Below are 17,266 nucleotides of genomic sequence, written 5' to 3'. Positions count from 1 at the left end.
GTGAATAAATAAAAGTATATTTATGGTTGCCCCTAGAGACAAAGCACGTACATACTCCAAAACACAACAGAAGTGCTCCACAATGCTAGGGGGCAGTGTTGAGCTTTTGTTACCTAGTGGCTACACAAGCCAGGAAGTACCAAATGACCGGATTTGGTGTGTGGTAGTAACAGGTAAATGAAATGCCTGGGATAGGGTCACCAGAACCCCGTCCTGGAGCCAGGCCCTGTGAGGGTGCCCGATGGCGAGCATCTGGTGGCCCTGCTGGGCACAGCCTGAAAAAGGGACATGGGCATATCGTCCTGCAGGCCCACCACCAGCAGGAAGCACCGTAGGGGTCGGGTGCAATGTGTGCCGGGCGGCGGCCAGGAGCGAAGGCCCTGGCAGACTGATCCCTGGCTAACAATTGGGACATGGAGTGTCACCTCTCTGGTGGAGAAGTAGCCTGAGTTAATGCATGAGCCTGAGAAGTGCCGGCTAGATATAGTTGGGCTCACGTCAACACATGGATTGGGGCGCTGGAACCATTCTCCTGGAGAGGGGCTGGTCTCTGTCTCTGTCTGGAGTTGGTCTTGATCTCAAATTCAAATTCACAATTGATTTTCTATGACTGCTGCTCTCCTTTCCTGTTAATCGGGTCGTATTCCAGAAAGCAGCTTCAACAGACTCAACTGTGTGCCTGAAGATTCTTTTATTCTTTGTCTTCTTGTTTTCTAAGATAAACATCATGATGCACATTCATATTCTTCAGGTAACTGGATTATAATGGAGGCTCTGCTCTTTGAGCTCCATGAATGATTTCTTTCTTTTTCGACACTTTTGTAAGTTAAACCTGCTTCCTGGAACATAAACAAAGCAGAGCAGCAGAAAGACGTGCTGAGTGTAAAGCTGTCAGCAGGGGGAATAACACAGGGCTGTGAATGAGTCCTGTCACTGTGATCAGGCTCCTCCTTCTAATCCACCAACTTAGTGTTGATGAAGACTAAACAGAGAGATCACAGCTTCTTTATACTTGCTGTAGCTCACAGTTACTCTACACTGCAGATATGACGCCTCTGTTCATCTCAGTGCTGCTGGCTGCTATGTGCCTCGGTATGAACACAACTCTGTTTCTTTGATATCAATCCAACATTGACATGATTCTTTAACAGCACACTGATACTGTTTGTTGGTGTTTTACAGAATGCAGAGCACAAAAAGACAACGTGCTGCAAGCAAAAGGAGAAGAGACTGCTGCTGCAGGAGGCACAGTAACACTTCACTGTCTCTATAACACCAGCTCATCAAATCATTATCTCTACTGGTACAAACAGGATGGAAACAACAGCCCCAAATTCATCCTGAGTCGCTTTAAAGTTGGTGAAGGGAAAACAGAGGCTGGAGACAGATTTTCATCCACACTGGATTCCAGCATCAGATCAGTTCCTCTGAAGATCCAGAAGCTTCAGCTGTCTGACTCTGCTGTGTACTACTGTGCTCTGCAGCCCACAGTGACAGGAAACACCAAAACTCTGTACAAAAACCTTTGGAGCAAAGACAACAGAATACTCCACAACATCCACTAGAGGGAGCCACACACTGTTAAACCTCTGGTTCTGTTCCTGTGACTGAAACATTGTGCTTCTGGTTACACTGACTGGCTTCATCTTCTTTTTGTCAACATGCAATAAATTGTTTTGTAAAATGTTGATGACAGAGCACCACAGATTCACTTTGATCTTTTTCCAAGAAGAAACCGTCTTCAGATTGTTACCAAACATAAAATTTTACTAAATACTGACAACAATATGTGACACTGTTAAAACATATTTAAGGTACCAAGTATCCACTCAGCAGTTTAACAGTCTCAGAATGATTGTGCTCTCTGACTGAGATCACAGCCTGGTCTTAGTCGACCTGTTAGTGACACTGTTGAAGTCTAAACACACTTTAAATCTCAAAGCTTCATTTTGAACCTGATTTGAAGGTTGATCAAAAATCACATCTGAGCAAATATATTGTGAACCTAAGAATCTACAGTGTCCACTTCTTCTTCTTCTCTCTGGTTTCACTGGTGAAAAACACAGTTTGTTTTGTGCCACCACATGTATGTTACTGAATAATGGATTGCATTTATATAGCGCCTTTCGAGACCTTCAAAGCGCTTTACAATTCCACTATTCATTCACTTACACATTCACACACTGGTGGAGGCAAGCTACAGTTGTAGCCACGGTTCCCCTGGGCAGACTGACAGAAGCAAGGCTGCCATATTGCGCCATCGGCCCCTCTGGCCAACACCAGTAGGCGGTAAGTGAAGTGTCCAAGGACACAACGACCAAGACAGACAGAGCTGGGGATCAAACCGGCAACATTCCGGTTACAAGATGAGCTTCCCAACCCACGAAAACTGAACCACGGTCACCCAGAAATCTAAATCATTGTAAATCAGCAGGCTCTGACTGCTACCTGCACACTGAAACTGTCAGGGTCCCTGAATCATCAGGATTTTGAGTTTCGTAATTTCATTATTAGTTTTTGGTTTCCAGCAGTAGTTTATGCTCCTTGTTTCTGATAATGTTTTAGTTTCATTGTGTGTTTGAGTTTTCCTGATCCCTTTGTTGGTTCTCTGTCGTGGCATTTGTGTCTCTAGTTAGTGATAGAGGACTTCAGGTTGATTGTTTTCCTTTCCTGTTCCCTTTCTGTGTCCTCAGTCTTGTCCCCGTGTCTGTCTCTCTGTGTCCTGTCTCCATGGTCGTCTAGTTTCCCTGTTTAGTTGTGTCAAGTTAATCTTGTCTCCTCATTCTGTTATGTCCATCTTCCTGTTTTATTTTGGGAACTGCTGCTCTGTTTCTTGTGTTTTATTTGTCTTCCTCTCAGATCATTTTGTTAGGTGCCCTCAGCGGTGTTCCCTTATGTTCCCTCCACCCTTGTCAGAGTCTCCCTCTGATCATTATCAGACCTCCTTCTAATTTTTTATTCAAAAAAATAATAATAAAGGGAACACTTAAACAACACAATGTAACTTGAAGTCAATCACACTTTTGTGAAATCAAAATGTCCACTTAGGAACCAACACTGATTGGCAATCAATTTCACATGCTCTGGTGCAAATGTAACAGACAACAGGTGGAAATTATAGGCAAGTAGCAAGACATCCCCAATAAAGGAGTGGTGCAGGTGGTGACCACAGACCACTTCTCAGTAGCTATGCTTTCTGGCTGATGTTTTGGTGACTTTTGAATGCTGGCAGTGACTGATGGCGTATGAAAGAGGTTAGAATATTTAAAAGTGTGTATGAAATATATTTCTTTTGTGATGTAAAGTAGGATGTTTTAAAGTTTGCAAGTGCTTTTAATTCAAGAAATGCATGAGTGATGGTAGGAGAGGTTGAGTTTATTTTTATGTTTGAAAGAGCTCTATTTAAAAGTGTGCATGAAATGAAGGTGTATTGTTTTTAGATCAAGATTTAGTAGAACTACTGATCGTTTGTAAACTGTGAAAATTAAAGGGAGACAGAGTCTGCCTGTTGCCTGAAGAAACAGGAAGTATGTGTGTGTGTGACTGATGATGTCAGGGGAGCACCCAGAGAAATAGACAGAGTTAAATTCTAAGAAGATGAAGCGAATGCATGTTTTAAGAAAAGTAATAAAGTAATAAAATTATATTAATTACAGGTTTTAGAAAAGAGACAGACCGAGAGAAATAAATACAGGAACTAACAATTACATTAATGAATTGAAAACGCACGTACACAAACTGTTACATGTGAAATTATTGTTGGAAAGTTTAATAAAGAAAGCAGTTTACACTCCTTTAATTTTCAGAACCAGTGTGTCCCCGAGACCTGATAACACCCTTGCCCAGTTGGCCCCTGTAGTAGGCGGGCATGGAAGGCTGGACAGCCCATGACGGGTAAGATCCCACCTCGAAACCCTGGGACAACCTAAGGCAAGGCGCAGTCACGATTGCTTGAACCTAAGTCCCGGAGTGACCTTGGAGTCACTGGAGGAGACGGGATTTAACAGGTAAGGCCACTGGGCACAGACGAAGGGGAAATGTCATTCACAATGACCAGTGATGAACCAGAGAGAGAAAACACACCCTGTCAAAAGGAGTTTGAAACACTGCAAAAGAAACATTTACAAGATCACAAAGATCATAAAGAAACATTTATAAAAAATCACACATACAAACAGAAAATGCACTAACCTTACAGAGATAAGCTCATGAAGAGTAATGCATAGATAGTGATTAAAACTTGGCTAAGAACACAAACATATGTAATTAAATCAGCCTGCTAATTTCATGAGTGTTAAAATGGTGTGAATGTTGAAGAAAATACACTTAAAACACACTTGGATAAAATAGAGTTGTTGTGGAATAACTCAAACGAAGCTGTATGACAAGGGAGTGAGTTATGGAAAAAACAAAAGAAAAGTGATTAGTGTTTATAAGAGTGACTCAGGAGTGCTCTTGTACTGAGTGATCAAAACCAGTGATTAGTATGGAAAGAAAATGAAAATAATTCAATAATGTGATAAGGTTTAAACATGTATTTCTCTTGTCAACTTGGCTGTTGAGCTATGACTCAGTATGCAAATTAGCTGGAGCAGAGACACTTCCTGTGTGTGTGTGTGTCGGAGGCTTTCAGTTCAAGAGAGAGTGGTGACTGTTGAAGATTATTTGGCAAAATATATAATGGTAAAGTATCAGGATATTTGATTACGGTGGTCAGGTCTGTTCAGAGGGGCAGATTTGGACAGGAAATTTATAATTTAGTGATGGTACGTTGTTGAAATCGGTTTATATTTTATGCTGAATGAACACATGGTAAAGTGAGGAAGGGTGACATTGTGCAAACGGTCTTTGATCTTTTGACAAGGTTTTCAGTGCGTTGAATGGGTGAAATTTAAGATTGTTTAAGATTTTTTGGGGCTGTTGTTTTTCATTTTAATAGAGGGAGTTTTGATAAACATGGACATGTCTAAAAGGGCCCATAGTTTTTGTAACAGTGCACTTAGGAAAAAACCTGTCAGGTGATTTTGTTTTGTACTTTGATGAGCTAATAATCAGCTCTCTTTTTTCATTTTTGTTCTAAGCAGGCCTGGAAGAGAGTGAACTGACGGCGCTGACAAAATTACCAAGTACGAAAATCAGGTGGGCTTTACAGAATTATAATTGATTACAATCAGAGACTGATTGGCGGCGAGTCCCTGTCTGAAAAAGGATTGCAGCGAGTCAATCCAGTCAAAAGTATAGAGAACTATTTTCCTAAAAAGGAAAACGAAATAAAACAAATGATTGAGCTCATTTTGCTGATGTGGAGCATCTGATGACGTGCGCAGAAGGCTGCAGATCAGCAAAAAATATCATGTGTGAATGCATGTAAGTGAATGTGAGTGACTGGACTAAGGTGGGAATGAATAAATGTGGACAAATTTACCATGTGAGGAAAAGAAAGGGGATGCTTTGTTTTGTTTTTGCCATAAGCAGGACAAGTGGGAGACTTAAATCTGGGGATGCTGATGTTCCCTTGAGTGAATTTCTGTTTTATTGATTTGGGTTAGACCATATTATTACATTATAGTGTTGGGAGAAGGCTAAATGCTAAAAGGGAAACATTTTTGATATAACTCAAGTTACCATTAACTGAGGTGATACATGATTAATAACTGTTCTGTTTAAGTTTATTTTTTGTCATGACACAGACTGGATCATAAAGGGGGAGAGTTAAGTACAGGTTTTGTTTCCAGGAAGTTCCAAGGATCCAGACTTTGCATGGAGCAACGACTTGGAGAAGATTTGACATAATAATTAAATTGATCTTATTCCTTAAACACAGGTTTTCAGGGCTGGAGCAAAATACCGGAGAGGAGGATGGCTGAAGTGTTCTGAGAAATGATATGATATGACTAACCTTTTTCCCGTTTAATTTGTTAAGCTTGGGTGAAGCATGTTGAGTTTTTTGCCACATGAGATGTGTCAAAAAAGAGAGGGGTTTAAGATTTAATTTGAAATGGGTTTTAGTATGATTTTATAACGATTGGGGTTGTTTGATAATTTAGAGATGGTAAAACTGAGGCAGAGATTGTTAATTCTAAAGAAAGGAGTAAAATGAACTGAATTCTGTTTAGAAGATAAATTGCTGGTGTTAATAAGAAGTTGTACACCAAACTTAAAGGGAAACTGTGGGAATAAAGGATATGCTTTGGGGAAAATAGTGCACATTTTATGAGAAGAAAATGTGGGATCTTTTTTTGATTTTTAAAATAAGTTGTTATAATGTAGGCTTTAGAAACAGATAGTAAATAGATTTATTTCTAGGGTAGAGGAGAGCTTTTATGAGGATGTTAAAAGTCTCGCTGACTCAAATGAATAATATTGGAGATTAAATATGTAGAAATGATTTTTTCTTACACATTGCAATCGTGCTCATTAACAGAGTTGATGTTCGGTCCAGTTAAGGTCATAAGCTTCGATGAGCGTTATGTCTCAGTCGATATAGTGTAGGGGACTTGGAGCAACAGAAGGATAAACAGCATTCACGCTTACAAACACATATGGTTTAAACATAGGTGAGGCCTAGGGCCTGAAATTCATTTAGCTTTTAACTGAATTTGAGCTGGCCCAATAACAAGTGACAGACAAGAGGAACCGAATAGAAATTTTGCTTGTAACTAAATTGTGTGACATGTAAAATATTGAGATAACACATGCAGCTCGACATTAGTCTTATTATATAAAATGAAGTTACAGAATAACGAACGCTTGTTGAAGTGACCAAGTTTTTTGCTTTAAAGCAGGAGCAAAGGGAGGAAAGCATATACATTTTGGTTAAGTCTAATGAAGTATAATTAGAATGTACCATTACATTAAGAGCAGCAAAATGAAATAAAATGCTATACCAAAACAGGTTATAACACAGGAAAATGTCTCCAGCTTGGGAAAGGGTGAAACTGCAGATCACCCGAAGCCCTTGATGGATACAAAATGAAATATGAATAAAACATTATAATGGACTATTGTATATTAGTAGTATAGTAGTATATTGTAATGTACTGATACATTTGGGTGTGACCAACCCCAAGCATGAAGTGTTCTCAGGTGGAAGCTGGCAACTTACTACTGGCAATGGCTCTGTTCATCATGCAATCCGCATTGGAAGACGGCAGAACACACTACACGAGCCGAGCAGAGAGATGGACACATGACAACTCACATCTAACGCACATGACATAAGCACATCAGTACATCTAACCATATATGTTAAACACGCTGGACCTTACGAAGCATTCTGCATACTGATGAAAGCACTGAACGGGACAACTATAATAATTGTGTACACAGAGTGCTTATTACGAAGTGTGTTCTGGTCGACCACCTCGAACACCTGAGGTTGTTGTTTCATTCCCTATGCCAGAGGACTGCTGGAGAAGGTAATAACAAGGGCCGTGAACTCAGAATCGGTGACTTGGGTCGCCATGATGCCACTGATGGGCGTGGAGGTGACCGACTGAAGGAGGAGTGACTCGACGGACTGTGGTGACCCTGTTTGTGAACAGGGTCAAAAGGGGGAGTGTGGAATAAGGGAAATATCTTACTGCTAATTATGCTTCTTATCATTATCATTGCATTAATTAACTTTGCATTAAGTCATGATCATTGCATTAAACCATATGATAATCATTTTATTGAAACAGTTATTGAAGCTGCCAACATTACATTAAAATCTATATTGCAGGTGTTATCATAATCACATAATACTCTTTTATTGCAGGTGGAAAGGTAATCATTTTATATACACATTGCAGTTTGGTGCTTATTAAAGAGTTGTGGCTCAGTCAATTAATTAGAAGGTTGAAAGCTCCGTTGGGTGTGAATGTCCCGGCAAAACATGGAGTAAGTGGCTTGGAGCTATGGAAGGTTCAATGCATGCACGCTTACAAAACACATATAATACATTTAATCAAGAAACAGGCTGGAGTGAAGGCCTGAATGTATTCAGCTTCTTGTTGTATTTGAGTTTGCCCAGTTACAGGTGACAGAAGAGGTGGCCAGATGACTGCCATCCCCAAGGACCATCTGGAGGATGCAGCGAGTGGCCTTATATGGAAAATGTGATAGAGACAGGAACTTCTATGTCTATTTTAGCTTATGAAAATGAATATTTACTGTATCTGATATATCACAATCTTTGTAAACGCATGAGGGGGCGTCAACCCTGATGAATCAAAAGCAATCTGAAGTGTCTTTTTGGGTGGAGTTCTACAACTGATGTTTGGCAGTTCGTACCTCCCCGCATGTGTATTCAATAAACTCATCTGTTTGATTGCATCCTTCTGGGCCTTTGGTATTTTGTTTTGGATCTCAGTATTTCGAATCGGGACACACTCTATTGGTGGCATGAGACGGAGTCTACAACCCACACAAGTGGCTCAGGTAGTGCAGCTCATCCAGGATGGCACATCAATGCGAGCTGTGGCATGAAGGTTTGCTTTGTCTATCAGCGTAATGTCTAGAGAATGGAGGCGCTACCACGAGAGACAGGCCAGTACATCAGGAGATGTGGAGGAGGCCGTAGGAGGGCAACAACCCAGCAGCAGGACCGCTACCTCCGCCGTCAGTAAATGTGCTCGCCAGAGGTAGCCTGACCACCATTAGGTACCGAGATCCTCAGACCCCTTGTGAGACCATATGCTGGTGCGGTTGGCCCTGGGTTCCTCCGAATGTAAGACAATGCTAGACCTCATGCGCAAAAGAAGACGTCACACACAACTTGCTCTGTTTAGACCCAGAGCAAACAATATTGTTTGACTGATGGCCTTAATATAAAGACTTCGGACGTTACGTTTCCAATTTTTGCTTTAAGTTATTTTGTTATTTACATAATAATGTAAATAACCTAATAATTATCCTTATTGCTGTTTTAGAGGAGCGGTGCTTCAAAGGATAGTTGCAGATTCTGTCAGAATCTGCAGATTATACAGTACAAATAAAATGTTCACGTTGTCTTCCCAACAGTTTCACTGACATCTACACTGGATGGCCAGGAAGCGTTCACGATGTCTTCACGGGAGCTGATAATTGGCGTCTGTCTTGTGTCAGTGACGTAAAAGACGGATTTAATGCGACATGACCGTTCAAACAGCAGTCGCTTTCTAAAACATCGGATATGTATCGGATTCAGTACCACATACGAAAGTGACCCAGATCGGATTTGAAAATATCGGATTTGTGCCGTTCACACTGTCATACCATGATCGGATATGAGTCGCATAGGGTCAGAAAAATCGGATTTGATGCGCTTTCGCCTGCAGTGTGAACGTAGCCTATGGGTTGCTAAATTTGATTTCCAGTGATAATTTTTTGTGTGATTTTTGTTGTCAGCACATTCAACTATGTAAAGAACAAAGTATTTAATAAGAATATTTCATCCATTTAGATCTAGCATGCCTTATTTTTGTGTTCCCTTTATTTTTCTGAGCAGTGTATTTTTGTTTAGACTTTGAATTATTCTTTTCATTTCAGCCACTACACTGAAAACTTAATCATCCATCCATTTTCAGATTATCCCAGTTCAGTGAATCAGGGAAGCTGGAGCCTGATGAAATATGAGCTCCCACCTTAAAGTGAAAATGCTGCTACTAGTGTGTAAAGCAGGAGGAAGTGAGAGAAGTTCAAACCCAGATCAGAGAGGAGGAGGAGAGATTCAGGGAGGAGCTGAGCTGTTACTGAACTAGAAGAGAGAGAAACCTCCACATTCAACAGAGTTCAGCACACAAACCATAAACTTTACCTTCATTCAACATGTTGTCTTTGGACTATTATGCACTTTCTTTACTGATTCTCACCATTCTAACAGGTACGTTACAATCTGTGTGTTTAAAGAAATACATTTGAATTGTGATGATTTATAAAAGTATCAAATATGTTTCTGTTCCTTTAGGTGTCAGCTGTGAAGATCTCACTCCAACCAACAAAGAAGTGTTCAGTGTAGAAGGCAGCACTGCTACTCTGTCCTATAGATACTCCAAAGCTGCTGATGGTAGAGATTACTTCTTCTGGTATCGACAATATCCTGGAAAACCACCAAAGTTCCTGTTCTCTCACTCAGGGACAGGAGAGAAAATCTCAGATCCAGTCCCTGGAATCACTTTTAAAGTGAGTGAAGATAAAACACTGATGACTCTTCAGATCTCCTCTGCTGCAGTGACAGACTCTGCTGTGTACTACTGTGCTGTGAGGCCCACAGTGACAGGAAACACCAAAACTCTGTACAAAAACCTTTGGAGCAAAGACAACAGAATACTCCACAACATCCACTAGAGGGAGCCACACACTGTTAAACCTCTGATTCAAGTCGAGACAAGTGAACTTTATTTGTATAGTGCAGGGTTGTCAAACTCAATTCTAAAAACTAATAAAATTAGTAGGTCATTTACAACACTAGACTTGAGGAGATCTGCGAAGGAGATGTGAAATGTAACCTGGAGCCAAACCATGGAGGGCTTTAAAACAAATAATAGAACCTTGAGGTCAATTCTGTCTTTAGCTGGCAGCCAAGTATCGGAGTAATACTTTCTTTCAGATCTTTAGATCACAAGAAATTTCTGCGTCTAGAAATGTTCCTGAGCTGGAAAAAACTGCCACAAACAACTGAGTTTATTTGTTTGTCACAGATATCTGACTACTCTTCAAAGAGGAGGGAAGTGGGATTTATAGTACGTGCAAAGAAAAAAAAAATGACCCCAAGGGTTGTTTTTCGTCAAAATCTTTAAAATGAAAAGTTGTAATATATTCATATTCCAGGTATTCCTCATAAAATGTGTTTGTAACATGAGGCCATTTGCATTTTTATTTATTTTTTCATTAATTTTTTAAAAATGCAGTTTTTGTATCACTACCCCACTCTTCCACAAGTGGGGTCAAAAATGACCCCAAGCAGTTCCTATGAATCTTCTATAAACCTTTACTTCTTAGCAACTCTCCCACTTACACTTTGATGGATCAGGAATTCATTTTTACACAGTAACATACATGATTTATAGTTTTCTGTGTATTTCAAATACTGTCCTTTCTGATGTTTTTTTAATATCTAAAATGGTCAATCAGATGAAGGCCATGGTCATGTCTGATTACATTTTTCCACTCTTTTCCCCTGTCTGTGGCTACTCTTCGTGCCTCCATGTTTGTGCATGTCAGCACCTCTTCTATTATATTATCAAACATGAACATCTTCCATGCATCTACTGGGGAGACAGTACTAAACCCAGGTGCAAGTCCTGGCCGACTATTCAGAATATAGTGGGTAGAGCAGTAAAAGGGGCTCATTCTGTTAGACACAATATCCATTTCCTCCGATGGGCTCTTCATCCCATCCATCCTGGATCATTTGTAGGGCAAGGTCCACAGGGATCCTAGCTGGCCTCATGGCAGCCATGTTACTCTTGCAGGAAGTGAGAACTGGGATGTACCAGTTTGTGTGTCTGTGAAGGTTCTCAGTCATCCAGGTCATCGTAGTCTAAGCAGCTTGGAAATAAAAGCGTCTGGATGTCTTTAAGTTGCTTGAAGACGTTTCACCTCTCATCTGAGAAGCTTCTTCAGTTCTGAAAAACCTTTCAGAGGGAAGACCCAGCTTCTACAGTATTTGACAAGCAAGCATACAAAAGTGATACAAGGGACACAAAAACTGCAGTTTTTTAAAATTAATGAAAAAGTAAATAAAAATGCAAATGGCCTCATGTCACAATCATGTTTTATGAGGAATACCTGGAATATGAAAATATTACAACTCTTCGTTTTAAAGATTTTGAAGAATAACAACAGAGTTTGTTGCAAAATGCATTGATTTTTTTTAGGTCATTTTTGACCCCACTTGTGGAAGAGTGTAGGTATTGGTAGGTTGTTTTACCTTCTCACTACGTACGACTCTGGATACTGTAGCTCCTGTGAAAACTAAGGTCTCAAATCCGAAGTACCTGACTCCGTGGTATAATTCTCAAACACGTAGCCTAAAGCAGATAACTCGTAAACTGGAGAGGAAATGGCGTGTCACAAATTTAGAGGATCATCATTTAGCCTGGAGAAATAGTTTGCTGCTTTATAAGAAAGCCCTCCGCAAAGCCAGAACATCTTACTATTCATCACTGATTGAAGAAAATAAGAACAACCCCAGGTTTCTCTTCAGCACTGTAGCCAGGCTGACAAAAAGTCAGAGCTCTACTGAGCCAACAATCCCTTTAACGTTAACTATTCATGACTTCATGAACTTCTTCACAAATAAAATTTTTATCATTAGAGAAAAAATTACCAATAATCATCCCACAGATGTAATATCGTCTACAGCTACTCTTAATACCATCAATGTTAAGTTAGACTCTTTTTCTCCAATTGATCTTTCTGAGTTAACTTCAATAATTACTTCCTCCAAACCATCAACGTGTCTTTTAGACCCCATTCCTACAAAACTGCTCAAAGAAGTCCTGCCATTAATTAATGCTTCAATCTTAAATATGATCAACCTATCTCTAATAATCGGCTATGTACCACAGGCCTTCAAGCTGGCTGTAGTTAAACCTTTACTTAAAAAGTCATCTCTTGACCCAGCTGTCTTAGCTAATTATAGGCCAATCTCCAACCTTCCTTTCATATCAAACATCCTTGAAAGAGTAGTTGTCAAACAGCTAACAGATCATCTGCAGAGGAATGGCTTATTTGAAGAGTTTCAGTCAGGTTTCAGAGCTCATCACAGCACAGAAACAGCTTTAGTGAAGGTTACAAATGATCTTCTTATGGCCTCTGACAGTGGACTCATCTCTGTGCTTGTCCTGCTAGACCTCAGTGCAGCGTTCGATACTGTTGACCATAATATCCTATTAGAGTGATTAGAACATGCTGCAGGTATTACAGGTACTGTACTGCAGTGGTTTGTATCATATCTATCTAATAGACTCTAATTTGTACATGTAAATGGAGAGTCCTCTTCACACACTGAGGTTAATTATGGTGTTCCACAGGGTTCAGTGCTAGGACCAATTCTATTTACATTATACATGCTTCCCTTAGGCAGCATCATTAGAAGACATAGCATACATTTTCACTGCTATGCAGATGACACGCAGCTCTATCTATCCATGAAGCCAGGTAACACACACCAATTAGTTAAACTGCAGGAATGTCTTAAAGACATAAAGACCTGGATGGCCGCTAACTTTCTGCTTCTTAATTCAGATAAAACTGAGGTTATTGTACTCGGCCCTGAAAATCTTAGAAATATGGTATCTAAGCAGATTCTTACTCTGGATGGCATTACCTTGGCCTCCAGTAATGCTGTGAGGAACCTTGGAGTCATTTTTGACCAGGACATGTCCTTCAACGCACATATTAAACAAATATGTAAGACTGCTTTCTTCCATTTGCGCAACATCTCTAAAATTTGAAATATCCTGTCTGAGAGTGATGCTGAAAAACTAGTTCATGCATTTATTACTTCCAGGCTGGACTACTGTAATTCATTATTATCAGGATGTCCTAAAAACTCACTGAAAAGCCTTCAGCTGATCCAAAATGCTGCAGCAAGAGTCCTGACAGGGACTAGAAAGAGAGAGCAGATTTCTCCTGTTTTGGCTTCCCTTCATTGGCTTCCTGTTAAATCCAGAATTCAAAATCCTGCTCCTCACATACAAGGTCTTAAATAATCAGGCCCCATCTTATCTTAATGACCTTGTAGTACCATATCACCCTATTAGAGCACTTCGCTCTCACACTGCAGGCCTACTTGTTGTTCCTAGAGTATTTAAAAGTAGAATGGGAGGCAGAGCCTTCAGTTTTCAGGCCCCTCTTCTGTGGAACCAGCTTCCAGTTTGGATTCAGGAAACAGACACTATCTCTACTTTCAAGATTAGGCTTAAAACTTTCCTTTTTTCTAAAGCATATAGTTAGGGCTGGACCAGGTGACCCTGAATCCTCCCTTAGTTATGCTGCAATAGACGTAGGCTGCCGGGGATTCCCATGATGCATTGAGTTTTTCCCTTCCAGTCACCTTTCTCACTCACTATGTGTTAATAGACCTCTCTGCATCGAATCATATCTGTTATTAATCTCTGTCTCTCTTCCACAGCATGTCTTTATCCTGTTTTCCTTCTCTCACCCCAACCAATCACAGCAGATGGCCCCGCCCCTCCCTGAGCCTGGTTCTGCCGGAGGTTTCTTCCTGTTAAAAGGGAGTTTTTCCTTCCCACTGTCACCAAAGTGCTTGCTCATAGGGGGTCATATGATTGTTGGGTTTTTCTCTGTATTTATTATTGTGCGATCTACTGTACAATATAAAGCGCCTTGAGGCGACTTTTGTTGTGATTTGGCGCTATATAAATAAAATTGAATTGAATTGAATTGAATTGTGCATCCAAGGGTTAAATACATGTATTCTATCTAAATGTATCTGTTTAAAAACAACATCCCATGTGATCATCACAGATTCGGTTTGAAAATTCCTGTGTAAAGCTTCCATTATTAGGAATTATGCAAAACTTTATGTAGTTTTAAGGTATTTTCTCTCGTTCATTTTTACAGCGAAAAAATGCTTTGAGTATGACGCTTACGTGTAAGTTTGCTAGGGAAGGTCTGTAATCGCTAATCTGCCTTCTTTCTCGGGTTTTAGGCTGCTTGTCTTTTCTTACATTACTGCCACTTTCCCACACGGTCAGTCTCTTTGCTGACATCATCACGTTAGTCCAATTGTCTTATTTTATTTAGCCGCTAACACCACAGTGATGTGCTGACTCTTTCGCTCCCACAGTCTCGGCTCTGTTCACACACGCGCCTTTCCTTTCTTTAATACCGCTTGGTGTCACACGGTTGTTATTCCGGCAGAGGGCATTTACCTTTAACTGTTCCGCTGCCGAAGATTTCTCAAGAGCACCTTTTTATTTATTTTTTTTTATTTTTATTTTTTCACTGAACTTTATTTAGAACAAAAACAATGACAATCTCAAACAGACAATCGACTTATTGAATCATCCAGAACAGTATCACACCTTTTTCTTTTCTCCCAATCAGAGGAATACGCATCATCGTAACAGTGTAGTTGGTACACCACTATGAAATCGACAATAACCACACACACACACACACACACACACACACACACACACACAAATAACGATAATAATAAAATAAATAAAAAGAATAAAAATAAAATAAAAATAAAAAATAATATAAATGGATGAATAACCAATACAAAAATAAAAAATAAATAAATTAAAAAATTAAAAAAAATAAAAATGAATGAAAAACAAGGAACAGAAAGGAGACAAGGGGGGTCATAAATTCTCTAAAATGAGGTTCTATAATCAAGACACATAACTTAAATAACGGGCTAAGAAAAATTAAACTCTTCTAAAAATCTATGTAATTTGATTGCTTGGGGCTTTTTTTAGCTTCAGAGATTTACGGAACAGGGAGAGTTCGATTTTAAGCGCAGGCCATGAAGGGGGGATTTAGCATATCGGCATTTATGAATGTAATATTTTGTTGTAATAATGAGATTGTTAACCAAAACCTCCCTATTATATCCTCAAGGATTACTCCAATTTGAACATTTTGAAAAGACCAAAAATCAATATTGCCATACTGGGACAATATTAGGACATGGAGGGATTTCCATAAATTCTGATCTGTCACACATCCATAAAACATGTGCTCTGTTGTTTCCAAAGTTGTTTTACAAATACAGTGGCTTGAACTTTCCCACATTTTGTCACATTACAGCCACAAACATGAATCAAATTTATTGGAATTCCAGGTGAAAGACCAATACAAAGTGGTGTACACGTGAGAAGTGGAACGAAAATCATACATGATTCCAAACATTTTTTACAAATAAATAACTGCAAAGTGGGGTGTGCGTAATTATTCAGCCCCCTTTAGTCTGAGTGCAGTCAGGTGCCCATAGACATTGCCTGATGAGTGCTAATGACTAAATAGAGTGCACCTGTGTGTAATCTAATGTCAGTACAAATACAGCTGCTCTGTGACGGCCTCAGAGGTTGTCTAAGAGAATATTGGGAGCAACAACACCATGAAGTCCAAAGAACACACCAGACAGGTCAGGGATAAAGTTATTGAGAAATTTAAAGCAGGCTTAGGCTATAAAAAGATTTCCCAAGCCTTGAACATCCCACGGAGCACTGTTCAAGCCATCATTCAGAAATGGAAGGAGTATGGCACAACTGTAAACCTACCAAGACAAGGCCGTCCACCTAAACTCACAGGCCGAACAAGGAGAGTGCTGATCAGAAATGCAGCCAAGAGGCCCATGGTGACTCTGGACGAGCTGCAGAGATCTACAGCTCAGGTGGGGGAATCTGTCCATAGGACAACTATTAGTCGTGCACTGCACAAAGTTGGCCTTTATGGAAGAGTGGCAAGAAGAAAGCCATTGTTAACAGAAAACCATAAGAAGTCCCGTTTGCAGTTTGCCACAAGCCATGTGGGGGACACAGCAAACATGTGGAAGAAGGTGCTCTGGTCAGATGAGACCAAAATGCAAAACGCTATGTGTGGCGGAAAACTACCACTGCACATCACTCTGAACACACCATCCCCACTGTCAAATATGGTGGTGGCAGCATCATGCTCTGGGGGTGCTTCTCTTCAGCAGGGACAGGGAAGCTGGTCAGAGTTGATGGGAAGATGGATGGAGCCAAATACAGGGCAATCTTGGAAGAAACCTCTTGGAGTCTGCAAAAGACTTGAGACTGGGGCGGAGGTTCACCTTCCAGCAGGACAACAACCCTAAACATAAAGCCAGGGCAACAATGGAATGGTTTAAAACAAAACATATCCATGTGTTAGAATGGCCCAGTCAAAGTCCAGATCTAAATCCAATCGAGAATCTGTGGCAAGATCTGAAAACTGCTGTTCACAAACGCTGTCCATCTAATCTGACTGAGCTGGAGCTGTTTTGCAAAGAAGAATGGGCAAGGATTTCAGTCTGTAGATGTGCAAAGCTGGTAGAGACATACCCTAAAAGACTGGCAGCTGTAATTGCAGCAAAAGGTGGTTCTACAAAGTATTGACTCAGGGGGCTGAATAATTACGCACACCCCACTTTGCAGTTATTTATTTGTAAAAAATGTTTGGAATCATGTATGATTTTCGTTCCACGTCTCACGTGTACACCACTTTGTATTGGTCTTTCACCTGGAATTCCAATAACATTGATTCATGTTTGTGGCTGTAATGTGACAAAATGTGGGAAAGTTCAAGGGGGCCGAATACTTTT

At 40.2% G+C, this 17,266-nt stretch overlaps 2 gene segments (V, D, J or C); both read left to right on the top strand.

The window, feature by feature from the left end:
* The first annotated feature begins 858 nt into the window (after positions 1-858).
* On the top strand, positions 859-1,594 carry LOC109195401 (T cell receptor alpha variable 38-2/delta variable 8-like). The segment is given in 2 exon segments: positions 859-1,092; positions 1,183-1,594. Coding segments are annotated over 2 exon segments (429 nt in total).
* An 8,010-nt stretch (positions 1,595-9,604) lies between these two features.
* On the top strand, positions 9,605-10,323 carry LOC112842859 (T cell receptor alpha variable 3-like). The segment is given in 2 exon segments: positions 9,605-9,844; positions 9,929-10,323. Coding segments are annotated over 2 exon segments (435 nt in total).
* The last annotated feature ends 6,943 nt before the right edge of the window (positions 10,324-17,266 follow it).

This window comes from Oreochromis niloticus, linkage group LG18 (assembly GCF_001858045.2).
Source record: "Oreochromis niloticus isolate F11D_XX linkage group LG18, O_niloticus_UMD_NMBU, whole genome shotgun sequence".
Classification (NCBI taxonomy): Eukaryota; Metazoa; Chordata; class Actinopteri; order Cichliformes; family Cichlidae; genus Oreochromis; species Oreochromis niloticus.
This window is presented reverse-complemented; position numbering and strand designations above follow the sequence as displayed.